Here is a 27402-nt window from a genome sequence, read left to right on the forward strand (position 1 = left end):
GGAAGAAATTAAGGCCCAGATTTTCATCATGGGTCCATGAGCCTGCTTTAAGACAGATTTTAAAAGGGACTATGTGCAGAATGTTCCCTCCCTGGTATGTTCTCTGAATCACCATTATGCACCATCATTCTTCATTGGAAGGGAGTGGATCTCATAACTGACACCCATGTTTCTCATGGGACTTGTAGATAAATCCCCTCCACACTCTTTCCCCTTAAAGGATGAATATAGGGAAAATTTTTCCAGCATTTTCAGAAGCATTGAAGCCTTAGATTTGTATAGCTGTTTCACTGAGGGTGCATCAAATCAAAACTTTTGAATTTGAGATATTTTATATTTCAGCATTATAATCTTAGAATAGAAAACCAGTTCTCATGGGAAAAATTAGACACAATTTGATGGTAGAGAATGAGATTGTAAATCAAATTACATTTATTACATCTTTATAATGGACATGAATAAATATAGTATTAATAATTCTGCATATCCTTACCTCTCCCACAACTTCCAGCCTGCTGGCATCATCAGAAGTACTGGTCAAGTTACCATGGTGAAGCAGGGAATCATCATCTTTGGAAGGGCTGTTCACACCTTCTAACTCATCAAAAAAAATGTTGACATCCTTAGCTACTAAAAAACAAAAATAAAAATATACATTCAAATCACCACTGAACCAAATGAATACAGCAAATATAACCCAGTATAAGCCATTAATAATTTCACCTTTTAGCTCTGGTGTAAGTATATACCATGTTAGTTTTAAAATCTGATGACCACTGTTGGAATGCTTTCTTCATCAATGAGCCACATAAAGATTTAGGATACCACAACACCTCTCTCATGAAAAAGAAACAATCTGCTGTCACAATAAAACAGATATGAGCTACCTTCACAGCTTTTTTGGGGGCAAAGGTTTAAATGACTACCTTCTGGATTAGTATTGTCTCTGAAAGTTTCTTATAAGGAGGCAGAATTTTAACCTACTATACAAAGTTTGAAGTTCAAAGTTGTACAGATCTATGGGGTAGCCAGAGGCAGAAGGCCTCAAATAAAAGCTGTTTCTTGAAAGGCATTGAGTAAATTAACCTGGGCAGATATTTCTCTTTTCACAGTATGGCATGTTTTGATGCATATAAATCTGACACTTTCAGATCCACCTACCACACAGCCCTCAGTCTTGCATGAAGCAATTGCTTACATCTACAGATTTAAACTGTGGTAAACCAACCCTGAAAAAAAGTATAGATATTAAGGTCTGGAGTGACTGCCAGATGGGAGGAGCAGGGCAGGTGGGTTCACTCTGCACTCCATGTGCTACAGGTCTGGAGAAACACATGATGAAGAGATGTGTTCCAGGAGAAGAAAAATGCCTCAGCTGAGTATCACGCTTCAGCTGTGGATGGACTTCAGCTCTCTAATCTCATGCCTCACAGGCAAAATCCAAAATTATGAAAGCAGAATTATAGCTGTTAGAAGGGACCCAGAAAGGTCCCAGCTTCTGAGCCTCTTCCACTGACTACAGTGAGAGTAAATATCTAATAGTCTTGACAGAAATTAGTCTAACCCCGTTAATAATAATAATAATAATAATAATAATAATAATAATAATAATAATAATTCCTATTCACATTTCTTGCAAGCTTGACTGACTTTTGGAATAATTCTTTTATTGTGCAATAAACTGTAGTTGTTTTTGCTTGTCCTCAGCTCCCCTAATTTAGTGACAGGCAATTGTAATTCCTGTTGGTGAGAATCTATATTAACAGCCAAAAAATCTCTAATTGCTGCTGGCAACTTAGTTCCATTTCTATCTACTGGCTGCAGGTGTAAAAATCCATTCCCCCACTGTGGAGAGACTGGATAGATGCCAGAAATTAACAGCCACTAACTGTTCCCAGCCATCATGAGTGTTTTGTGACCTCCTTTTCACCTTTCCCTTCTTCAGGGGTCATAGCCCAGTTTCAGAATCCTTTCAAAAAATTGCTGATGATACCAACTCCCCAGTCTCTGCAGGTGGCCTATTTTTCATGCTCACAAGCAGGAGAGTATTATCCATAATATTCATCCTTAAAACAGACATATGTTGCAATTTAAATATACTATTCTTTCCTTGTCAATCATGAGCATGGAGAAAATTTTCTGCCCTTTTTGTGTGTGTCTGAAATCTATTTTTACATCTGTAGATAATAAAAAAAGAAAACACAATCAAAATATTCAAGAATCCTTCATCTTCATTTTCATGCATAAAATAAGGACAAGGTTAATGAAAGACATTGTATTTTTAATTACAAGAGTTTTGTTTGGAAAATAACTACAAGTTTCAGAGACAACAGAGAAGTCCTCATGTCCGAATTAATCCACTCTAAATACTAGGTTAATGTGCTAACCTAACCTAAGCAGCATAGTTTGTACGAGAGATTCTGAGTTTCTGGTGTTGTTTAGTTATATGTGAAGAGAGCATGCAGCTCCTCAGTGTCACTGTGGCTGCTTCCAACTTGTCCTAGGGGAAACCACAGAGGCTTTAGGAGCCTTAAAAGGCAATAAACAGATTTGTTTATTATAATCCAATTTGTAGCAGTAATATTACAGATTTTTTTCCTCACCTTCATTCATTTTAATCCACAAAAATCATACTAGAGATGCTTATAAAAGAAAAGAGAATTGACACAACAAAGCACAGCACAGCCTAACCTTGTATCCTTCACTGTCCCTGCTCTTTCAAAAGTCAAGACTAGAAACATTCTACCCCATCAGATAATAATTTGGATGTAGATCATGACCAGATATTGCACATATCTTCGTATGAGAATTCATCTCAATATTCAATAGAAAGAACAATTGAAAGAGAAAACATTTTGAATGACTTGAACTTCACTGAATTGAAACCCATCAGTGCCTCCATGACAATGGCACATGAATCTTTACATGATTAAGACTTCAACATAATCTGAAAACAACTGTGGAAAAAATCCCAAAAATAATTAAATAGTGAAGCCTTCTGAAGATTATTCAAGATACATATATCTGTGGCAGACAGCACCAATGAAAGCTGTAAAATGAAAGTTTTGCCTGTTTGTTATACTTGAGGGAATTTAAACTAACTTTGTTTCGACATTAAGACTGCCTTGGTATAAAAGATGAGGCTTCTGAGATACTAGAATTTCTGCCTCTTGAAGTGCTGGTAATGCTTTGGGTTGTAAAATACATAGTTTTTAAGCGGATGTTTTGAGATACAGAACTGTGTGCATAAGACAATGAATGTGTCTGGAGGCTTGAAACACAGAATTACTCAATGTTCCTGAAAAAGACAAAAAAAATTTTATTTTAAGGTCATTTTAAAATACAGTCCATCTCAGCAGTGAAGGTGTTGTGGAAGCAACTCTCAGCTGCTCTGTGAAATTAGCTACCAGGACTCCTCCAAATTGCCTGCAGTAGAAAATTGTTTATATCAGAAATACATGGATAAGTGGCATGTTAGTTGGTCACTACAGAAAATATGGGCCCCCAACATTTGCTGAAATAATTTTTCTACCCCAAGACACATTATATATTTATAAAGCAATTAATAAAATACTGTTCTACAAAACCAAATGGGTAATTTATATAGCAATTCCTGTTTGCTTTACATCAGTAATGGTGATGGTACTTCTGAGATAACTCTCCTGCTGCCTGTAGGTAGCACAGCCCTTCCACTCCAATGGGCTGAACACCTACATGGCCAAATGCTGCTGAAAAGGATAATCAGGGCTCCACCTTTCTTGTTCCCTTCAGACCCTGATGTGTGTATACCCACAAATGTCCTTAACAGAATGATGTGTAATGGCTTTATTATATATATAAATACCATTTGGGAGACAGGCTGGTGCTACTGCACAGTCATGTATTTTTAAGCAGTGAAATTTAACAGGAATACAGAGCAGCAAATGCACTGCTACAGGAGATATTAAGAATTCTCCCTCTGGTTTTAGATCAGCATAAATATGCAATCTCTTTTCTCCCCCTCCTGTTCTATTTTGTAGGAAAAAAATCAAAATGACTTTATAATTCAGAATCCCTTGAAGAATAAAAGGAAAAAAAGTGGGTATAAAAATATTTTTATCCCAAATACAGTAGAACTACATATTCTAAAAACTGGACACTGATAAATTCTGAGCAGGAACCCATGCACAATCTCAGTGGGTCAAGTCACTTTGGATCAAGCTGCTGATAAAAGGTAGGACTCAAAAACAAGATAGCTCCTTTAACATTCTGAAGGAGGATGCTGAAACTGAAGTGCCTAAAAATAAGAACTTTCATTAAAAAATGGGACCTAGGTTATTTTGTGAGACGATGGAAACATGCTCAGAGATCACGTTTCTGTTGTTATTTTACTAACAAAAGTCCCACCAAGCCATCAAATATACTCTCACTTACATTATCTCACTGGATAATGCTAGCTGAAGAACAATATTCCAAAGCTTATCTTAGCAAGAAAAATAATTTGGTTTCTAGAAGCACCATTAGCCAGTTTTTAAATTATCATTCAATGCTAAAGCAAAAGGGAATAAAAGGAACATTTACTGTTCAGAGCAACTACCCTAGAAAGAATATTTAGACATGTTTCTCCCAATTAGGTGATGTTTGCAACAGACTGCAGGTGACAACACCCTCCTGGACACACAATGAGCCACTGCAAAGTGGGTTCAACAGAATTCCTTTTGTCTTTGAGGAAGGAGATGTAGCTAAAGGACATGGAAGTTAACTTCCCAACAGCACCTGTGTCTGGGCTGGATAAAGGAAAAACACTCCTTTCCTTTTCCTAAATGAAAAACCCTTCCAAGGCTGTAAAAACTGCATCCTTCTCAAATGGCTTGTGACTAATCCATAAATCAAAATGTTAATTCTTGAAACAGCACAGATTAAATTGCTTATCCATGTTTAGCTATCTTGTCCATTCCCCTCTGGAGGACCCTACAGTGCCTTTTCAGCCTCTCCAGTCTGCATCCCAATTGCTCCTAGGCCTATATCTGGGCTGTGCTGGTGTGGAGAAGACAAAACCTCACATTAAGATTTCCTGATGGAAAAAGCTTTTTAAATCAGAAAACATGGAATTCATCCTAAACCTGTAGCTTAAGTAATAAGGTGATTCAATTTAAAATTATTAATTTTCAGATTATTACCCCCATCATCATACTAAACTAAGCATTTCCCTTCCACCCCCAACTAATACCACCACTAAACAGCCTGATTCTGTGTGGTTCCTTATTCAAGTGGCAAAAATCAGGCAGAGGCTGGGTTTTTTTCTCATTCATCCTTTATCACTCTAAAATGCAAGCTGCTGTTTCTCACTCTAGAAAATTGTTATGCCAAACACCCAGTTTAAAATCAAACTGGAAAATAAGGAAGCCAGGAAGCCATGCTTTGCATTTTGATTCTCACCCTGCATAAGAATTTCAAACTACTATGAAAAATTCTCACTGAAATTCCAGATTCTATTGGATTCCCAAATTGCATCAGTTTTGGGTAGGGGGCATGACTTCCACTGTTATTAACAAGAGTAGCACTACTTCCAGCACAAGCGTTGAGACCATTCTGCAGTTGGATTTAAAAAGGGTAAACCAATTAATTCTTAGTCCACAGTCCATTACATATAAAACCAGAAAATTTTGTGCAGTATCTAAGACACATGGGCCTTCACTCGTTGTAACAACTTCATGACTTCTCCCAAATAGTAGCTGCAAAATTGTGAATATAGCCCAACACTTTGGAACAACTGGAACTTCAAATCCGGACTTCAAATCCTGACTTCAGCATTTTAATGTCATTATTAACACATTATTAACATATTAACTGCTGACACAGTCCCTCAGGAGTGCAAAGAATTTATTAAACTATCAGGAATCTTACTATTTCTGATTATGTCTGCATAGAAAATATATACTGATGGAATCCTACAGTACACAGCAATTCAAATCTTTCTATGACTTCTCTGATAGTAAAAGATTTCTTACTAGCCTTAAATTATCCATTGAACATCCTGAGAGATTTTAATAATGGATACTTATCATTCACTTCATCATTTTGTCTGTGCCTTCAGTTATAATTTCAATACATCTCAATTGAATCTTCTACCATAAACACAATTTTGCATCCAAGGAAGAACTTCATAAACACAATTTTGCATCCAAGGAAGAACTTACTTTCTTGTATTGCATTAAGAATTTCTGAAAAGTCCACATCTGTCTTCTGTATGTCTGGTTTTATCCATATTTGCGTTTCCAGCTGGTTAACCTGCAAATCCTCTCTTCCTTCTGAAGAAATTGAAGAGATTGATGGGGTTTGTGACAGTGCAGTACAAAATCCAGCCAAGGGGCTTCAGGTGAGGAAACATACACATTGAATGAAGATATTTCCATTTTTTCCTCCTTAGCAGAATCAAATTTTCTTCAAACCAAGGAGCTTCACATAGAACATGGACTGATTTAAAGCTAAATAGAAAGAAGCAACAACATTCTCTGCTATCAGCAATGATGCAGAGTTGCCACTGGCATGTCCCTGGTTCAGGTGACCATATGCTGCCATGTCATGAGCGTCACCTCACCATACCATCTACAAAACTAGCTCCCAAATGTGAAAACAAACAAGAGATGTTGTTACAAACAACAGAGGAACAAGCAGACTAAAAAAAGCCACACACACAAAGTTGCAAGACAGAAAACAGCCTTTAGGACAAAAAGAGCATGGACAATGTGTTTCAGATGCAGGGCACTGTAAGTTCTCATGCCAACCTGATGGCATGACACAGTCTAGGAAGAAGTCCTGCACTGGAGTCCATTTCAAATGGATTCACACTGGTATACAATGGTTGATGTTTAAAAGCACTGCAGAATAAAAACTTATTCTGGCTGCTCACAGTTTCAAACCTATTTACACACAAAAATAGACACAGGATTTTCCAGTTTCAATGCTCTTTCAACATGAGCAAAGCAAGCAGAAAGTTTTGAAATAGACACTTTCCATGCACACAAGGGTGGCTGCATATCAAGAGTAGACAGAAAACGGGCAAAAGGCTACAGAGTATTTGGATACAGACAGAGAGAGGCAGGGAACTACTGGGACTACTACTCTGGTACCTCTGGCTTTCAAAGAGTAGCAGGAAAACCTTTCACAAAGGCATCTGTTAGAGATGATGCTCTTGACTACCTAATGCACAGAATTAGCAGAGACCTTCAGTGGTCAGGGAGATATCTGGGAAAGGAGTTCATGACAAAAAGGTCAAGGTGGAAGAACAAACTTTCAGGTAATTTAGATTACTGTGCTTCACTAGATGCTATCACTCAGTCTTTAGAAAGAAGCATTTTCCCTTCATTTTCCCTTCATCTGCCTTCATCATTTCCCTTCATCATTCAATCTGCCTATAGCAAGCTGCTCTTATTTTGAATTCTGGGCTAGCCCACTGTATTTTCCCCTTCTCCTTGCTGAATTATGATCTCGCTACTGCCTTGATGGAAGCAAGAAATAATATTCCTAAAATTAATCAAAAGTATTTTAAAGGCCCTTCTTCACTTTTTGGAAATACAGATCTCAAAATGGGTACACTTTGACCAGCTTCATCCTTTATTATTTTTCAGTGATAAAATATTATAAATTCAAATTGTCTCACGCTTGCTTCAGCGTATTCTTTTGTTCCACAGCAAAGATTCACTGTTAACATCAGAGACAACTCCCCTTGTAGATTCCTGTAAGGCGATCTGTCATAGCAGCAGCAGGAGTCAGCATTTAATGATGTAGAACAAAGAGAATTTCTTAAGTGAGACAACTGATTATTCATACAATAGTAGCCTAGGGAAATCTGCAGATGGCCTCGGAGATGAGAGGCTAAGATTTGCCCCAAAAGAGATTTCTGAGGCCCAAGAAAAAAATACTCCAGCTGCTGAAAAATACATACAAACAATATGATGGAAGTAGAAAAGAAATCAGTGGACAGCAATTCAGTTAAGGAGCTTTGCAAATTATGTCATTCAGTTTCTTCTTAAATACTCAGCTACCACTTTTAACATATACCATTTCATACTTGCATCTTCACCTCCAACAGCCTTTGTTCTTCATTTCAAGCCTAGTTAGAGCAAATTAATGACAATACAGACAAATACAAAATACCCTTTCTTCCCCCAAACCCTCCATCCTTGTTACATTTAAGTTGCCATTCCTCAGAAGAGATGAAGGTTGCAGGATCCCTGCAGCATCTCCAGCTGACCTGAAGTAATTGGGCCAGGGGGAAAGAAAGTGGCAGTCAGCTATGGAGGTCCCAAAGTGCTGATATCTGATGCACTGTCTAACCATAGACCTTTAATAAAATTAAACTCTTGGAGAATGTACGTAGCTGACTTCAAAGCCCCTCTTTAAATAACAAAAACTGAAATGCCTAGGAAGTGGTCAGAAAATGACCAGCCTAAACATGACTGTAGTTCAGACAATGAAGTCAAGACAATTTTGCTGCATTTGAATTTCCTCTCCTGTATTTGATCCTCTTGCAGCCCAGGGAGATTTCAGCAATCCACAGAAATGACAGTGTTCTATGATGGTCTGATTCACAGTAGCCTTAATGCCTGGCCTCACTGCACAAGTATCAGATTAACAGCATCCAGTCCGATTTCAGTAAAAACTGTAGCCATAATCTTCTACCAATCATTTGTGATAAAACACATGGCTAATTACAAACTTGCCTTCACCAACACAAGGGCAAAAATGTATCTACCAACAATGTAGCTTTTAAATTACGGATTGCAGGAATGCTTTCTTCTCCCATGATCTTTACCATGTCAGTAAAGACTTGAATTTAGGCACTTGGGCTTCTATCCTCCTCCCCCTCTGCCAACATCTGCTTTTCAAAGGAGGGGCTACTGCATTTTTTTTAGCTGAGAGAAACATCACCCATGTGATGGGTGGTGGACTGGCCAAATTAATGATTTCTGGCTTGTTGTCAGACAGAGGTTTTAAACTAGCAGCTCTTTGGAAAAAGCCACAATGACCTCATCCATGTTCCATTTATTTATTTTCTTTACCTTACCGCAGATCTCCAATACTACATGCAAAGACAGTATCTGATGTCACTGTTGCTATTGATGGATCACTAACCTGCCTTTAGCATTTCCTTCTTGCTTCAGCAGCTGCTGGTTTATACTTTATCAATGACATATCCCACTGAGTAAAATCTAAGCAATATTGTCTGAGAAGATACTTTGCACTGAAGTACGAGAAATAAACACATATAAAAATGAGGTAAATATTAGATTTTAAAAAAATTACGACTTTTTTTGTAAAGATCAGTCTGAGATTTTTATCATCTTACTGAGACTTTCTAGTTCAACTGAAAGAACATTTTAAATTACCTCATGACACTCCATCTGATTTACTCATTGATACATAATGTTGTGCATAAAACAACATACTTTTTCCTTTATTTGTCTTGAAGGGTCCCAATGAATTATGTTAGGAAAACAAATGAAATTTTTAAAAGACTTAATTTTTAGAGGCTAAATGAGATGGCTTGTCCTAAGCCAGAATTTTAACATATTTCTAAATATAAAAATGACTAAATGTATCAGAGAAGCGATTTGTGTACCAATGTAGTTAATATGGTACTGATGCTAAACAAGGTCGTTCCAACTTGTAATGAAAGAGATTTTGCCATGTGGGTGGATGCTTCTGTCACAGGGCCATCTACCTCTAAGAGGGTGATACTTAGCAAGAACAAGTACAATTCTAAGATGAGCAGGATTGTTTAGCTGCACTAAGTATTGAATATAAGTTCTACAGAGAAGTTGCTCCTTCTTAGCAGACCCACTTCTTAAAAGCAAGCAGAAAGCTGCTATGCATGGTGCCCCACAAGGCAAACCCATGTCAACAAAGGATAAAGAACCATCCTTTCAGGCACATTTTCTATTGACTTCTTCCTGTTCGTTCTTGGCAGGTCTGCATCAAAAGCAGAGTTACTTAATAAGGCATCAAACTGTAGTGCCATCTACCTTTTTCTATTTTAACCACCAGTAATGAAGAAGACCTCAAAAAGTCATATGGTTTGTGCTCCACTGGACCTCTAAAGCAGAAAACAGTACAGAAGTGCATTCCCAAGGATGGGAGTAGGACATGTTGTGCCTCTGTGAAGATCCCAGCACGGAGAGGACACGTTTGCTTTCCTGAGACATCCACCCACACATAGCACAGGAACAGTCAGTGGTCTGTATAACCCAAAGGAAGTTCTCAGACACAAAGGACGGATTAGAAATTATGTCACATTTTTGCTTTGCTGCTGTCTTTATACCTGGTCTAAGCTGTGATGAGTTTTATGCAACTCTTAAGGGGTTTTGAGCTTTTCGGCACCATAGTACATAGGCTGAGATTTCTAGTGGATCCATTTGAACCCTAGAAGCATTTACCTGTAGCATATCTACTCATCCAAGGAATAAGCCTGCCTCCTGATTTGTTTCATTTTGCTTTAGGTTGGGTTTTTTGTTGGTTGGTTGGCTTTGGGTTGCTTTTGGTTTCCTTTGTTTTTTGTTTGGGATTTTGTGTTTTGCTTTTATATTTTTTTATTTTTACTTATGAAGGAAGGACTGGCTTAATTTTGAGATATCAGAATGAACCAGCAGGCTTGGTGTTAGGAAAGAGGTCTTGCTATCTTTTGGAATGATACAAACCTTTTGTAGAAATTAGTAACACCATGCAACCCTATTTTAGTCAAATCCCTTTTCTGACTTTAAAAGCATTTCTGCCAAAGAAGAAGCTAGTTTGTTCCATCTTTTGACAGTCTTCCCGCAAGAATCTTTCTTTGGAATATATGGAATATATTTAACATAGAAATAGAGTCTTGCATAACACTAAACCCCTTTAAGCAAGAACTATAGAGCTAAGAAAAAGCCCCATTTTTCAGTCAAGCATTACAAGAACATAATAACTGATTATTCAAAGTCTCTCTCACTGTTCCTTGAATTATAAGTTATTTTTCAGATTAAATATGTCGTTACTTTCCCAGAAACTTTGCAAAATTTTATATATTGTATATTTTCTTCCGAATAGAATGGCCAGGTTGTTTTAAGACAGCTATGTTACACTGGTCTCAGGACATTATAACCTTGCTCTAAAATCAGTGAGTTTAGTCCTAAGCCTTTTCCTGTTTTTCCCCCTTGAAAGGAAACTCTGATGGCAGAACAATCAGGAATATCCACAGAGAGCAGCATTTTGCAGCCTTTGTGAGGTGACTACGTATTGTAAACTAACAACAGCCAGGAGAGCTGAAATCTGAGGGTGAACTGTACTGATTTTAAAGTAACCATGCATAATTGATTGCAGGGGGGAATGAAAGATTGTTTCATAACAGCGAACAGGAGAGTGATCAAAGCAGAAAGGAGATAAAATAAGTCTCTGAAAAGAGTTAAGTTTAAAAACACATAGGCCCCAGAGAAGCAAAACACCCTCAAAGACACCACTTAAAATTGTTAATATTATTTTTGAAGCCCCTTACTGAGGGCATTCACAAGTCCCTCTTAGATAGATTTAGTATTTGTATGTGCCACATGCAGCACAAATTGATACAGAGGGATGCAATTTCTGACTGCATCAAATACATTTAGATTAAACAAAAGAGATAGCATTGAAAAACAGCGCTTTTTCTGCTAGCATTTTTCTTTTTTTGTTAGCATGCTGTTGCAAAAGTCTTCTCCAAGGTGCTAGAATGAACATTCCTGGAGATTTGATACCTTAGGACCAGGAATTTTCAAATAAGTCACTTTTGTGATAGAAAAGTAAAGGGCTGAATGAAATAGGCTGAATGACTAAGCAAAGTGATAGAAGATTTCAAGGTCTGCATAGTCTGTGAGCTACTTCAGCTCTTAATTTCCAAGTACTGCATAATCACCACGTGGTGCCCTGCCACCCAGCCCGGTGGCAAAAGGTCCTCATGGTGATTGAGGCAAACTGTTCTCCTCGTCAGGAGCCTTGCAGAGGCTGCAGAGAGAATTCCTGGAGAATTCAGAGGGAATTCAGGAGAACGAGCGAGCTGTGTGCAGCAGGGAGGTGCTTACAGATCACGCTTGAAGTACCAGCACGGGAGAAATTCTGCTCCATGTGTCTAACTTACAGTGTTTTGAACACAGGCTGTAGATAAAAGGAAAAGTTAAATATGCAGGCTGGTTTCTTTGACATTAATGTCCCTTCTGCATAGGGATGGTTCTTGCAAACATGTGGGGTTTTAATATGAAAATTAGCTTAACAAGAGGAATGCTGATCTTTTTTGAAATCTGCTTGCATTTTCTATGCTTCATTCCACATGAGAGAGAGTTCTGTGTACACCCAGTAGAAGGCATACTGAAAAAGATTGTTCCCCTAATGATGTTAGACAAGTAAGGTAACAGCATTACTATTAGTGCAAATTCAAATTTCTAGATGAATTTATATCAGCCATCCGCATGCCATGCATGCATTTGCTGCCAATAAATACTTGCATGACAGAACTTCCTGGCAGAATTATTTGCAGGGTTTTAGTCTTTTAATCTAGGAAAGATGCATGCCACACATCCTGCCAGTCAGCAAAGTAAAGAAAATGTGATTTAACCAGCAAGTCACATCGAACTAACGCAGATCTTCAAAAGACCATTTACAATCAAATGTAAATGCTAACAAGCATATATGTATTTTGTGATGAGAAAAATATCTATTTTACACAGTAAATTATCATTGTTGAAGGCTTCAGTCCTAAATTTTTTGATAATTCAAAGTTAGTTAATTTGTGACTAAGCTTATTAAACACGTTTCCTTTTTTCCTTTAATTTTGGTTGCTAGTTTCAAGAGCCATGCCTTTTTACTCGCCTGCCAAGTCAGTTCTTCTGTTGGGCAATCCCCATAGTTCTTTATTCTTATTTATCAGCTCAGTAAGTACAGTCATCAATACAAATGCTATAGCTTGATAAGCAGTAAAAAAAAGAGGACCCAAACGTAAAGAAAAACCTGTCCAAGGCAAATATACCTTCTTTTAAACTTGTAATTTATCAAATACTTCTTATCACAAAAAGCAAGAGAGTGCAAGAAGAGTTTCTCAGTGAATTCCAATGACCCCAGCAGACTTTCACCATAATGCCAGAAACCAGTCCTTTCAGCACATAAAGCTCTTTCAGGTATCATGGATATGCCTATACAATTTCAGGTAGAAAGGAATGCCCTTTCCAAAATGTACAGTTCTTTGGCTCTGAAAGGGGTCTTTTTGAACAGCAAATTTTTGAAAGCAAAATTTTCTAGAATATTTTTATATGTTTCCCAGAGTGATGAATCTTTACATGTTAACTAAATTTTGGAAATAAATTATTTCAAAGACAACCCTTCCTTCAGGGTTTTGTAGATTGCCTGCAGCACTGATTTCACTGTATAAGTGATATAAATTACAATCTACATTACTGCATATACAGTAATATATCTAAACCTCAAAATGCATTAAGGTTTTAACAGAAGCACAGAGAGAAAATCTTGCCAGGGAACCTCTGAATTCCTGTCATTACAAAATGGGTAACAAGTGTTAGGAAATGTTGCAAGTAGAGAATAACTAAGAAGATTCCAGAGTTTCACACAATGAAATTATTTCCTTTACTGTGGCTTAGACATATTAAATAAGACATTTTTCCACAGCTAGCAAATTTAGGGACTCCTAGAAAAATGAGGTTTGACAAGTTCTGCAGAATCTGAAGAAAAAGGAATTTGTCACCAAGAGAATGAAGGAATGTAACATTGTCCTGATTATGAATAGATTAACAATGGGAAGAGCAGATAGAAGCCCAGAAACCAAAGCACTGCTTGCTGCACAGCAAAGACACAATGCCATCAGAAGGGAGATTTTTTTGTCCCCAGGTTTGTCTAACACTGACACTGAGGAAATGGACTGGGATGACAGCTTAACCCCCGCTAGGCTTGTTTCATACTTCATCCTGTTGCTCTTACAGAGACCCTAAATGATGATACCTTTGCTTTCAAAATGAGCCTTCTGTGAGCAGCACAGACATGCCTATTGTACACTGTCTTCAGGAGGAATTGTGCCAATTCCCTCCAGCCAACAATCTGCCCCATGGGCTTTGGGCTCTCGATTTCAGTAGCCTTGTACCCCTCTAGCCACAACACACCACAACTGCTCATATAGATGGAAGATGATAACTGGAGGTTTCTCAAAACTGAAAACATGCTGGCCCTGATTTTGGAAAGAAATGCATGTTTGCCTTAATGTCAGTACAACTAAATTTATCATCTGATTGTTTATACTTGTCTTTGCTTTCCTTCTTTCTAAGAGAAAGTTCCCTCATATGGGTGCACCTGCAAAGGTGCCAGGAGTCTTCCCTTCCCTGTTAACAGCCTTTTTCTTATTTCCACTTGTTTCTCCATTTTCCTCTGTTTTGTTCCAGTTACTTGATACCTTTATTTCTGCTTAAAATCCAAGCTTGGAAGCTGTAGTTCTGCTCACGGCTGAGCAGTACCTCTTTACAAGCTTGCACAAAACAAGTTAAAAAATTTATTTATTTTTAAGTGAGGTACAGTACAGACAATCCACTGCTCCCTAATCACTTTAACACCCAGATTAGTAATAGAAGTCATGAGCCTCAGGCTCCTTACTAGTTACAAATAAAACTGGCAGGGAAGTAACTGGAAAGAAATGCTGGAACAATGAACAGTATCTATTGTTTCTTGTCCTTAACATACAGCTACCCATGAACTTAATTTAAAGGAAACTGCTGTTAAATAAATAGAATTAATGGCAGATAATAAAAGTTGTCATTCTTGAAAGAAGAAGTGGTGCAAAGGGTAAGAAGTAGTTGTGAAGAAATAGAAGTAGAGTGCTATCAAAGAAAAAAATCCTCTCAACCTGCACTTTATCAAGGATTATTTCTTTTCATGGTCCTAGTTTCTTTTACTGATAAGAATTTAAATGCCATTTTTAAGTCCTAAAAATGCATTCTGTTATGCTAGACTGCCTTCATGTTTGGAGTACTTGCTAAGCCAAAGACAAAGAAAATTTCAAAGTGAGTATAGCATACACTACTCCAACTGTGAGAGCTACTTGGTAGTGATAACAGCAGTCCAATATTGTATAAATTATTTAAAATTAGAAGGAACAAAATTCTACAAGCTTACTGCATGCAGTAGCAGGATGTTAGCTTAGAAAAGAATGCTGTAATATCTGGTATCAGAGTAATTAATATACATAAGAAGTCTTTCCAAAATATCAAGATGCTTATGATATCTTAGATAAGGTACTACCACTGGACAACTGATGTCTTAAACCAATTATGAAGCTACAGCTGTTAATTTGTGACTGAGTTTGAGTGAGGAACATAGGATTTTTTGTTTAAATTAGAATCTCCTCTTAGGAGTGCTATTCATTGCTGTTGCTGCTGATCATAATCTTTCTTAGATCTATTTGCATACAGCTCAAATGCAGTTTAACCTGGACACAAACACAAATATAGTGGTCTCAAATAGAATTGAAAAGCCAGACACAAATTATAGAAATGATACTTCATTTCAGATGAAGATATATAAGTTAGGGAAGACTCCTGTCACACAAAAAATGTTCTCCATAGATCATAGATGCTCTTACTGTCCTAAGAGGAGAACATGACAGATAAAACTAATCTCATATACTGAATGATAATCATTATCCAGTGGCCACTAATGAGCTTCATTTTAGGAAACCTCTGGGGTCTACATAAAAAGGGATCTTTTTCTCAATCAGAGGCCTGAATTTGCTGCTTGCACATCATTTAATATTTGCATACATCATTATATATCTTTAGCAACAGCAACATTTCAGTAGTAGTAATTTCTGTACTTCAACAAAAAAAGACAGAAGCTGAAGAAACAGGACAAACAAGTGAACAGAAGAACTAAAATAAACAAAACATATGGTTATGAGTCACTGTAAATTCTTTAATCTGTGTTGACAAAGATTATGATGACTGAATACTATGAGTCCATGAAACTCATGGCAGTAGACCTGTAGGGCAACTTACAATACCTATACTAAAATTTTAACTTCTATGAAAATTAAGCCATTTACTAGATCTGGAAATTAAGAGGGGTGCACTAAGAATTTGCAGGCAGAACTGTCTTTCTCACACAAATAGACTGCCTCCCAGCATCCAAGTAGCTAAATACATCATATATCATGCTCTTTTTTGGGCAGCAACACTGGAAGGTTACTGAGACCCCCCCAATAAATATGCTACAAAATTGACTTCACGGGCAGCTTTAATTTGCTCTGCTCAGGAAAGAAATTTGGAATTTAATTTTCACTGTGAAGAATGACTGAGCATGGCCAGTACAAATGTTCTCCCCTGCTATAAGAAAAGATATTTCTAAAATAGCACTGGCAATTATCATAACAAGGAATGAACTCATGATGCCAGTTAGAATTTGATGGTTCCCTAGAGATTCTGACTTTCTTTTGAAAAGTTTCATTTTGTTAATCAGTTAACCTATGTTGTAATATCTTGTGCAGATCCACAGGTTTTGTCAGTGTTATAGCAAGAAAGAGTTTGATCTACACCCTGGATTGAGTATTTGGTCAAAACCAATTTTAGTGTCAGTTATTGAATACTATGGGGGATGTCTGCAGCCTCTAGAGCAATTAGCTCAAGGCATATCAAAATTAAATATATATAAGGGAAGCAGTATTAAAAAGCAATATCCCAAATCTCTCTGCATTAACATTTTGGACACCACTACACATTGTAGGGGTTTTTATAATTAAACTTACATCTTTATTTCCTACTTTCAGCTGTTACTCCCTATAACCTATAATCAACAAAAACATCAAATGGGAACAAGACATCAGTCGGTAATTCTGACAATCAACAGATTGATCTCCACACAAGCATGACCTCATGTTATTAACACCAGCTTTGCCATGTCATAGCACATCACACGTGAGATGGGACTGGAAAAGGTATCGAGGCAAATCTGTTACCTGGCTGATGGCTTTTTGCTTTTCCACCAGTGACTGATGAAATCGTAGATCCAGAAGATGAGGCTTCCATTTTTATTGACCCTCTGGCTTGTGGGGTCGAGGGATGCCCATCCACAGGTGGATGCTGTGACACTGAGTAGCTTGCTGCAGTTCTCCTCTGACAGACTTGCACACGCTTTTCAGCCCCATGAATAGATAAATTTATACCTGACAGGAATAAGAATCAGTTCTGTTAGATACAAGAGATCAACATGGAATAATTAAAGTATAAAATGTTGGGCTTTAAAATGGAGCTGAAACCATCTCCTTAAAGGAAAAAAAAAAAAGAAGAGAACTCTAAAGTATTAATTTTCTTTGAAAATTAAAAATGTGAACACCTTTTCTGCTCAGTGTAGACATCAGATTCAGTCACAGTAATAGATATTTAAATTAATACACTGTCATGGTTCACCATTTTACTGGTCTACAGGAGGAAATATCTTCCATTCCTTCAAAATGTCCACACAGCTGACAAAGGACAATATTAATTATGGAGCTATCACAGAGCTTATTAAATGACAGTTTTCTAATTGATGGATTAGAACTTGTCAAAAATTATTTCTTTTCTTCTGAGCCTTTACCTATACTAGGAAGTCTCATATGGAAAAGATGCTACAAGTGAGGTATTAACTAGCTTTTAAGGAAAAAAAATAAAGGAATGTTTAAGGAAAGCAGTAAGGCTACACATGGCAATAAAAAGATCTTAAGCTTGGAAAAAAAAATCCACTTTCTCTTGTCTTGTGAAACCTTATCATCAATACTGGAAATCGTCTTTCACAACAAAATTCTCAAATTTGTCACTTAATCATTTTTTGTACTGAAATTGTGATTAAAAAACAGGCTTTATTTTTCCAAAGAGAAAAGCAAAGATGAAATTTCCTATGTTGCTAATGCACAGTCTTAGAAAGATATGCTATCTTACAGTAAATTGCTGATTCTGGCTTCCTCCTGTTCACATTGATGCAATTGCTCCAACTCTACTTGAATTGCTTTCAGCATACTCTGGATGAAAACCTTCAGACAATCTCTTTTGGGCAAGAAAGCTGAATGATAGTTCTACACTACTGTTTGTTTTTTGTTTTTTTTTTTTTGCTTAATTTACTTGTGACTCTTATTGCTTCTGTCAGCAAACTAATTTTGTTTATAAAAAGAACAAATGAAACACCCTAACCAGATATAAATAAGCAAACTAAAAAGCATATGGAAAAGCAGACCCTATCCACTGAAAATGTGGATATTGTGAGCACATTGTAAAGTGCAGTCAACCAAAATCATTGTATATTATTGATTAGATTGCTCAGTTTTGTGAACTGAAATGTCCAAGAATGCATCAATGACTCTGCTCTTCCAGCTCCCTTGGAAGTCAATGTATGTGAACCTCCAGGTCACAGAAGAGGTTTAGAATCTCTGCAATATTAATACACTTTGATCCATAATATACTACCAAGGGGAAGAGAGCTACCACTTCCATAGGCAATTTGTGAAAAGAGTGGGGTTGCAGACAGGAACAAAGGCCGTGCAAACTGCTTCCTTTTACAACTGCTTTGTGCATTCATAATCGAAGCTGTGCACTCAATACTTGCCTGTGCTTCTTGACTCCAGAGCTGATCTCCTGCAGGAAATGTGAAGGCATGCGGAGTTTCCCGCAGCAGCTGCTCACCTACTTCCTGGTTTTAGGGCTAATGCAACTGCCAGCTTCTGAAGACTGTTGGAATCACATCCTTAGGATACAGAGCAAATCCCAGTCACCTTATTCTTGAGAAAGGCAGCATACCAATCCATGTGAACAGAATGACAATGAGCTTGCCTTCTTTGACCATGCTAACTGTAAGGGTATTCAAAGAGTGAGAAGCTAAGCCCCAGCTGTAAAATGAGTTCCTTACTTCTTTTGCAGTCACTAGAGCATTGTGATGGCCAAAATACTGGGTAATTATCCCTAAGGTATCAAAAAATTAACTAGAACAATTTTCTTTAAGCATCAGCACAGGTTGTTGCCTCATTTAAAGCAATCATCCCTCTGAAGTTTACGGTGGAGTCAGCCAGCGCTCAGCACTAAACTTGAGCCTGTCATCAACACACACTTTCTAGCTGGATCTCAGTAAGGCTGTGCTTTCACTTGGTCATGAAAACAGGGATCTATTTTAGGAACTGGTTCCAAACATAAACTGGTGCTACATTACTCGGAGGTTCAAGTTTAAGTTGCTTCTTCACATTCTGAAAGTGGTCTATAAACTCTTGTGCAGCTGTGACTGAGCTTCCTAAACTATTTCTGCAGCACGTGTTTTGGGGTTTTTTTCAGACATCAAAATAAAGGATACTGTTTCCAGATTGCTATTCCTGAGAACTGCAGAATTTGCAGATTGATCACATCCAAAATTAGGTTCCATCAACAACTTGCTGCTGGTTATATACAACGTTTTGCTTCTTCTACTAAAGAAGGATGATAAATCATGCTTCAAAACTACATGAGAAAGAATGTTCCAGCATCACTGAAAACTTTACATTTACAATTTTCTTTAGACATCTTTAAAAGTTCCCAAAACCAACCACATAAAGGGTGTCACAAATGTATACAATATATTTGGAAATTATTCACTCCAATTTTATTGGTGCTGCAGTTATTTTTTTCACAGAAGATATTATTTTATTAGGAGAATTAATTTCCATTATTTTCCCAAGTACAGGTACAGGACAAAGATGCAAGTGTCCTTTTTTAATTATAATTTCAGGTTTTTCCAGAGAAAGATCAGGTCTTGCTTTTCTATGTGCATTTCTTTTGTTAAACTACAAGTCTAAAAAAATGTAAGTAATACTGCAGCAAGCTGCAGCATTACCTTGTTTTCATGTGGGCGAAAGTTCTTTTAAAAGAGATATTGGCAGTTGAAGATACATCCCCAGATAACGTGCAGAAAAGCACAGACAAAGGGCAGGGGAATCAGAAGTAGAAAAGAGATTGGGAACAATGCATGTAGCTTATGGCAGATGAAAACCTGGTGAACTATTGGCACTAAGCAGACTCTAGAGTAAACTCTCCCTATTCTTCCTGCAAATAACCCATGCTGCTGATTAATCCCAGGGTTTGTGTATCAGATATGTGAGAAAAGAGCAAAGAGGTCTCTGAAGAGTAGATGTTAAAAGTTAACATCAGCTACTCTTCTGCAGCGTGACAATACCCACACAAGACATCTAGAAAGAAAGAGTTCTCCAGCAGCACACCGTAGTCTGGGTCTGCAACAAACTGTATTTGGTGGAGTTTTTCTCCTCCCTTTAGGCTTGGCCATATAGGTGCTGACACCAAAATCCCCCTCCCATTGCATGCCTGGCTGTATGGCCTTTGGTTGTACCTGTCCCTGCAGCAGGGTGATTTTAAGTGAGCTTGGCATTCATATTCAGTAGCTGGGTACAAGCACACTGATATGCTCTGACAAGTAACATAGATGTTAAAAAATATCAGGGGTTTCTCCTGTCTTGCCCTCTGGCTCAATGTAATGGCTCATGAGCACCACTTTGAGTCAGGGCTTTGGTGCAAATTCAAGTGAAAGACTTAAACACTGTCCTGCATCCACAGCTAACCTTTCAATTTGAGGACTGGCTTCTGGACAGGGCTCAGCTGCACCTGGCTGGCTGCAGTAAGAGGGGGAAGTAGTTCAGTGTTTTGAAGCTGGATGAGATTTGAACCTCTAAGTATTATACACATCACTCTGCTCTCTTCTTTTCCTGCATGTAGCAAAAATCCTTCTCTTTATTTTCAAATCCTAATGTGCCTTTCTCTTCCTTATCCATATTTTTTTTTTCTCATACAATCTTTTTGACTCCATGAGGAGCTGCTCTTCTTACTGACCTTTTGTTCTCTCATGACTCTGAGCTTGGAGGTTCATGTAAGACAAACACCTTCACTACCTTCCTGCTAATGCATCTCATCTGAGCACTTTGCCAGCACAGAAAGGCAGCTTCTCTCCTGCTTCTGGGTAACTTTTATTATAGATTTTTTCAAATGATCAATCCTTCCACATTGAGCATATTTTTCTCTTATAAGGTGGTGATATACTTATGACACTTATGGATATATAATGCTCCAGATAAAACCTGCATATGAGAATACTAAAAGGGAGTAATTAAGTACTTCCAAGTCATGAAGCAATAAAATCATAACATAAAGAAGAAAAAGGAAGGAGAAATCATTAAAGTTCAAAACACTACAGTATGCCTTCATGCAAAGATTTGTGTGATGGATATTTGTTTTGCTGGCTCATCAGATGCTACAAAGATGAACAACATCCTGCATTACTCAGAAATCACTCTGCCAATGCATCTGATGGACATCTGCTTTGGTTGTGCACCATGCCCCTCTTCTCATGTGACTGAGCACAGTGGCATGGCTCTGGTGCTGGTGGAGAAGACTCTTGCACTTGAAGTTGGGTCAGAAGGGCCATGTGTCCAAATTATACTGGGCAGGGATTGAGACATCTCTCCATCTGAGAAGGCATCGCCATAGTGGCTGTCAGGCTGGTGTCAGCCCCAGTTTTTTTCCATCTTGTACCACTTTGGGTTACAGGCATCTATTTATAGGTTCCTTTCTGAAGTCTGTCTCTAGACAGAGATTACATGAACAAGAATAGGCAATAATAATACAGTGCAGAGTTACAAAGTTGTACAAACAATCCATTAGCTAACAGTGCTTGATTAGCCTCAAGTGAGGTGGCCTGCTTTGTAGATCTTCCCTGGGATAACAAAGTAGTTCTGGCAGGAAGTCCTTTCTGTTTTTGTACCATTAGCTTCAGTACTCCTGTTGGAGACCAATTACTCCATCTACTTCTCTTTTCTATGTGTGTCTTTTACTTTGTTTAAGCCCTATGTGGAGGGCTTTAGGAGCAGATTGAGGTAGGCCCTTTTTTTCAAGGCCCTTTTCACAGCAGAACAAATACAGGGGAGCACAGAGAAAGAAGTGAGGAAGAGAATCTCAGGTGCTGTATCATGTAGGGCCACAAAAAGCAAAGCAATTCTGGAAAGTCTGCAGTCATCAAGGCAAAGATAAGCAAGATGATAAGAAAGCACTTTGTAAGCATGAGCAGAGAGCAGAAAATGAGGCTTTAAGGAGCAGTATATAAATGGGAAAATGAGATATTTAGTTATTTTCAACTTTTACACACAGGAAAGGAGAAAGTGAGCTAATTTGTCCACCTTAATAAGATAAGTGCTCTTTCCTCACCTTGTGCAAATTGCCACATTTCCCATTAAAGTAAATGATGCTCTGCAGACACCTTCAGCTTTTTCGCAGTTTAAAGATAGCCTTGATAAAGGGGATCTCAAAAATTACAGCAATGCAAAAGGTTTCTCATGAAAACCCAGTTTAATTTGAGATTCAGCAGAGAAACAGCTGTGCTTGATACCATGATAGACTCTTCTGCTTGCTCTGAATCCCAGGTGGAAATGCAGGAACATGAGAAAAAAATTCTCCTGCTGTCCTCTGTGCACATGCCTGAAAACATAGTCTAAAGGCATTTCCCTTTTCTTTTCTCACCCTATGTATAACTTACATATAAATTACATCCAGAAAGCATCCTTAACTTGGTGAAAAATGTTACAACATCATTAGGATTCCCATATTAGATTAAATCAGTTCTCAAAAGTTTAAATATCATCTCTTTAATGCAGCATCAAGTCCCTTGCCACTGATAACATATGATTATGAAATCATATCTAAGATTGGATTATGCTTCAAGTATAGCTTTGGAAATGTTGAAATACTTGTGACTACATTAGATGTAAAAAACACCTCACAGCTTCAAGCCTTCAGGTAAGCAAATAGAAAAGCTACTACTTACAGAATTTCCCAGGAACTGCACTGACTGGAGAGAAAGACTAATACTGTACATCTTGACAAGTTATATGTGTTCAGTTTTCTGAGATTCTGCATGATTGCTCCTCCCACCTTGCTTCTTCCCAAATATTGGAGACACTACAGGATTTCCAAAAATCTGTAGTAGCTTCAGATTATGTTCCCTAAATGTTATTCTTTTCCTTATTTTTTATCACATTTTTTTCAGTTGGCTTCTGAATTTACATCCATTTTTAGCATATATAATTTTACATGGAAAGAAAGCTAACAGCTTTGGTGTTGGTGGAGGAATAACTTTTTCTTTTTTTGTCTGAAACCTGTTATCCATGGAAGTATTGTATTGAAAGGGATCATGAATGACCTCTTTCCTTTCCCACTCATGATACTACAGAGCTCTATCATACCCCCTGCTCTATTGTCTCTATGCCTTAGTTTAGGAGACTTAGTTTAAACTGTTGCTCCTTACTAATTGTTGTGTATCTCCAATCATCCCTGGTCACCCTTCTGCTCCTTGCCTTTTTCAAAGGATGAAGACCTGAAATGCACACTAAGAAAAGGTCAACAAGCAACATCAGAAATGCCCATGATGTTCCAACTGTGCTGTCACCAAGGATTTACGCAGTAACGCAATGAAATTTCCAGTTTTATTCTTTCTCTTGTAATTTCATTTGCCCCAAGATACTTGTAGATGGATTCTGCCTCCATGTCATATTTGCCAGCTCTTTGGGCAACTTTACAGTGACTCAGGACTCTTTCTTCTAACCATTTTCTTGAGGTCCCTATGTCGAGCAAAGACTGTGTGAAACAATGCTGCATTATTTTTTTCATTTCTATGTTGCATCTTTTTCCACATCAGTTGCTTTCTAGGACTCATGTTTGTTACTTGTCTATGAGCTGTACAGCTTTTTCTATCAGTGAAACTAACCTTCACAAAGGTGTATTACTTGTCAGTACATTACCTTTCTTTTCCATTACTTGCCTTTAAGGGAAGGAGGATAGCATCATCCCAAGCCTGCAAGTCACTGGTGATGTTAGGATCTGCATTTTGAAGTGGGATCAAAAGCACATCTGAACTATAACCAGGACTCCAGGAAGAAGGGGCTTGTGGACAAACTGGGTTTTATTCAGTTTTATCTTCAATTATTTAGAAATGAACTGCTAAAGGACCACACATTCCAGGGGAATATAGGTTTTGCTTACGGGTTTTAGATCAGAATAACTTATTCTTCCCTGCAAAAGTGGCTACATTACCTGTGGTAAAACTGCATCCAAAGCCAGTGTTAACTTAAATCTCATGAATAAAAAGACCATGCCCACCTTAGGCCTGCCATCAAAAGGGTTGTTTTCACAGCCCTGAAGGTGGTTTATCAAATTACAACCAGTTAACATTCAACAGTGATTATTTAGCATAACTGAAGGACTCCCATAGTGCTCCCTGAGAGGCAAGATAACAACATAAAGTCATGAAAATGTCTTGGAGAGAGTCATAATAGTCCTACTTTAATGGTCTACATGACACTCTGATAAACCACTTGTCTTCCTTTGGTATAAAAAGTTTAGCTAAGTGAATATAAAGCTCTTTAGAACTGCTGTTGAACTAATGGTGATTGTTGCAGGCATGTTGCAGGGCCATGGTGCTGAACACCATGCCTATGCAAGTTGTATGAACCCAGGTGAATAAATGGAATTTTTTTCACCCCAATGTGCCTAATTTGATTAATTTTTAAGTCTTGTACTTTTATTTCTGTCTGACAATTATTCTTTAGCTCCTCTATATAAAGAAACAAACACACTGTAGAGTGCATGTGTGTCATATTTACTGGGCTACTGGAATAAATGCCTACCAATTGTGTGTAAATTATACCTCACTTCACCCAGCAACTCTAAACCAGTGGCATTTGTCACCATCCCAGATGCCTGAACTCTTCTGGAGATTGTCTGCATCTTTATTGTTGTAGTTTTTATTGCTCTCCTTCTGTTTGTTTACTGTTTGTTTTGATTTACTTTATTCTTCCTATTGGACTTCCACTAGTGTTAGAATCACATGCATGCTGAAGAGTAATTGGAAAAAAAAAAAAAAAAACATTTAAAAAAGTTCCTTTGCTTGCCCCAGTATGAAAAGTGCAGTGAGGAAAAATACCGTGCCTTGAAATCTGATAAACACAATAGAAATCAAAAACTGAGACTGATAAAACATTTTCAATAAAGTGTTTTTCTATCAAAAAATTGCCATTTTCTTCAGGAAATAAAGCCCCAAAGTCAAGAATTGCTGTCAAAAATTTTGTTTAGAAAATAATTCAGAACTTATTTGGACTGGAATATATTGCTTTTTTTTTTTTTTTTTTTTAAACAACTTGATGCTTTGGAAGCTGTAATCTAGCAAATTGAGTAGAATACAAATTATAACATAGAATAGCACTTACCTCTGAGCAAGACAAAGAAACAATTATTATTTCAATTACTGAAACACTATCTGTATTGCCAATCATCAATTAATGTTGCTTTAATATACAAATAATATGAAATAATTAAAATCATAATCATTCAAAGCAAAGGGCAAAACAAATCAAAATAATATAACAAAATACAATGAACACAAGAAGTCCAACCAAGATGAAATATTTCAACAGTACAGAAGCAAATTCTGATGGAAACATTTTCAGTATTATGTAGAAATGTGCTCAAAATAAATTCAAATGGGGACATGGCAAGTAAGAATATTAGAATTTCTGTGGATTGGATATTCTAGATTTTGACTCACTGCTTCTATAATCAAGAAGAATAGACTTGCATTAGAAGAATGTAGGATCATACAAAAAAAAATAGATACATATTTTAGTTTCTGTCACAACAAATAACATCATGTCAACACTTCTTTCTTGTACACAGTTTTTCCTAAAAAAAATAAATAATTGAAGATTGAATCTGTCTCCTTAAGTGCCTCTTATTGATTTGGAAACTGTAAGAGGCAGTTAATCTTGTCTTATTCGTTTTATTATATATGCACAGCATTTACTAGCTGAAAATAGGCTCAACACTGAGATGATTTAAAACTTACTTTCAGCTGTGGTAAGCACTGCATTTAAAATCATTTTCTTTCTTCACAAGTAGCTATTATTCTGATCTTCAAAATCAAGAGCATTCTCATTAAACCTGTTTGCACTGATTTTGAGCTTTTTACCCATAGAATAAAAGGTAAATGCACACACAGCAGTAACACATGGTAGGGACACTGGGGCAAACCACAGTGCTCTGTGAAACCAAGCACCAAGTCATGTCCCAGATGCTTTATACTGGCCGAGGAATGAAAAGCAGCACATCCATGCAGATATATTCTAAGTGTAGGTAGATCTAACAGCAGAGAATTCTCTTTTTTCCATTTTAATTTGCTGCCTGAATGCCAACTGCTACATTGCAAATACCACAAGTCTCATTTCATCTGATTTAATCGGATATTCTCCACGATGCAGAACAGTAGAATCTGAGACATCATCTATGAAACAGGAAAAAAACCTCAGGAGACTTCACAGATGGGCAAAGAAGACATCTCAGGATAAGTCTGAATTTGTATGCTCCATGGCACAGACAGTAATGATTTGATGCTGTAATGACAGCAACTAGGCTTAATTTAATGTTCTCTTTTTGCATCCCATTCCAGGGGACTGGTCTGTCATCAGTGCCCTCTTGCTGTTCCAGAGCCAGGCCCTGGTCATGCTCTCTGGGACACCCTCCAGCAGCACATCTAGTGCACTTCCCTGCCTGCACCCAGCCTGTGCTATAGCCCCAGATATGGGCCCTTTTGCAGGCTGGGTGTCTAAATCCTCCATGCTCACAGCTAACATTGTCAACCATCAACTCACTTTTACTTTCGATGATCTACTACCACAGCCAATGTCTTCAGGGGCAGACCCTAAGACAATGAAATTTACTTCTCTCTCTGCCAAACAGGAAAAAATATCTTATAGATAATGTTGCAACAAAGTATAAACTTTACTAAAATGTTTTTAAAGTAAGCATGCATCTGGATAGCTATGAATCTGGATAGGTATGTATCTGAGTTAACAGGTCATGTCCTGAAACAAGTGTCCATTGTGGGCATGTCCCAGGCTTTAGCATCTCATGTGTGCAGGATTTGATGCCAGATCCCCACTAGGAGGAGGCCCAGAAGTCCTCCAGCCCTCCTGGGGAAGGCTCTTGTATGGGTTGGAAGGACGTGCTGTGGTCAGTGCCAGCACAGCCTGGATGGGCATTGCTCTGCAAGGAGGCAGCACCAGCCCGCACAGCCCTGCTTGCTGCAGCATCTACGTCTGGATCAGACTCTTCCATGGCAGGCATATTAACAAGGGCCAGTTTTACCAGAAATGTTGGGCCATGTGTGCTACCTGTCTTTCTTTAGTGCACCGCTAGTTTTCAGCATGCTCCCTCTTGGCAAGTAATGATTTTGGTTGTAATAAAGCCTACGGTGCCAAGCTTTCTAAATGGCCATAAAGTGAAGGTGATTCCCAGAAGATATGGCAGATGCAGAGTGCAGCAGATGCCAATG

General features: G+C 37.7%; 1 protein-coding gene across 6 annotated transcripts in view; it reads right to left on the bottom strand.

Moving 5' to 3' along the window:
- ANO4 (anoctamin 4) overlaps positions 1–27402 on the bottom strand; it is a 177982-nt gene that overhangs the window by 105510 nt on the left and 45070 nt on the right. For 5 of the 6 annotated variants that reach the window (XM_086885810.1, XM_086885808.1, XM_086885807.1 and 2 more), the window contains exons 2-4: positions 16982–17188; positions 6180–6290; positions 494–630 (exon numbers count right to left, since the gene is read on the bottom strand). In XM_086885810.1, coding sequence (XP_086741936.1) covers positions 494–630; positions 6180–6290; positions 16982–17051 — 318 coding nt within the window. In that variant the 5' untranslated portion in view covers positions 17052–17188. The remainder of the gene's footprint in view (positions 1–493; positions 631–6179; positions 6291–16981; positions 17189–27402) is intronic. The other variant, XM_086885809.1, reaches the window with a different exon arrangement.

Source organism: Cyanistes caeruleus, chromosome 4 (genome assembly GCF_971803275.1).
Source record: "Cyanistes caeruleus chromosome 4, bCyaCae1.hap1.1, whole genome shotgun sequence".
Taxonomy (NCBI): Eukaryota; Metazoa; Chordata; class Aves; order Passeriformes; family Paridae; genus Cyanistes; species Cyanistes caeruleus.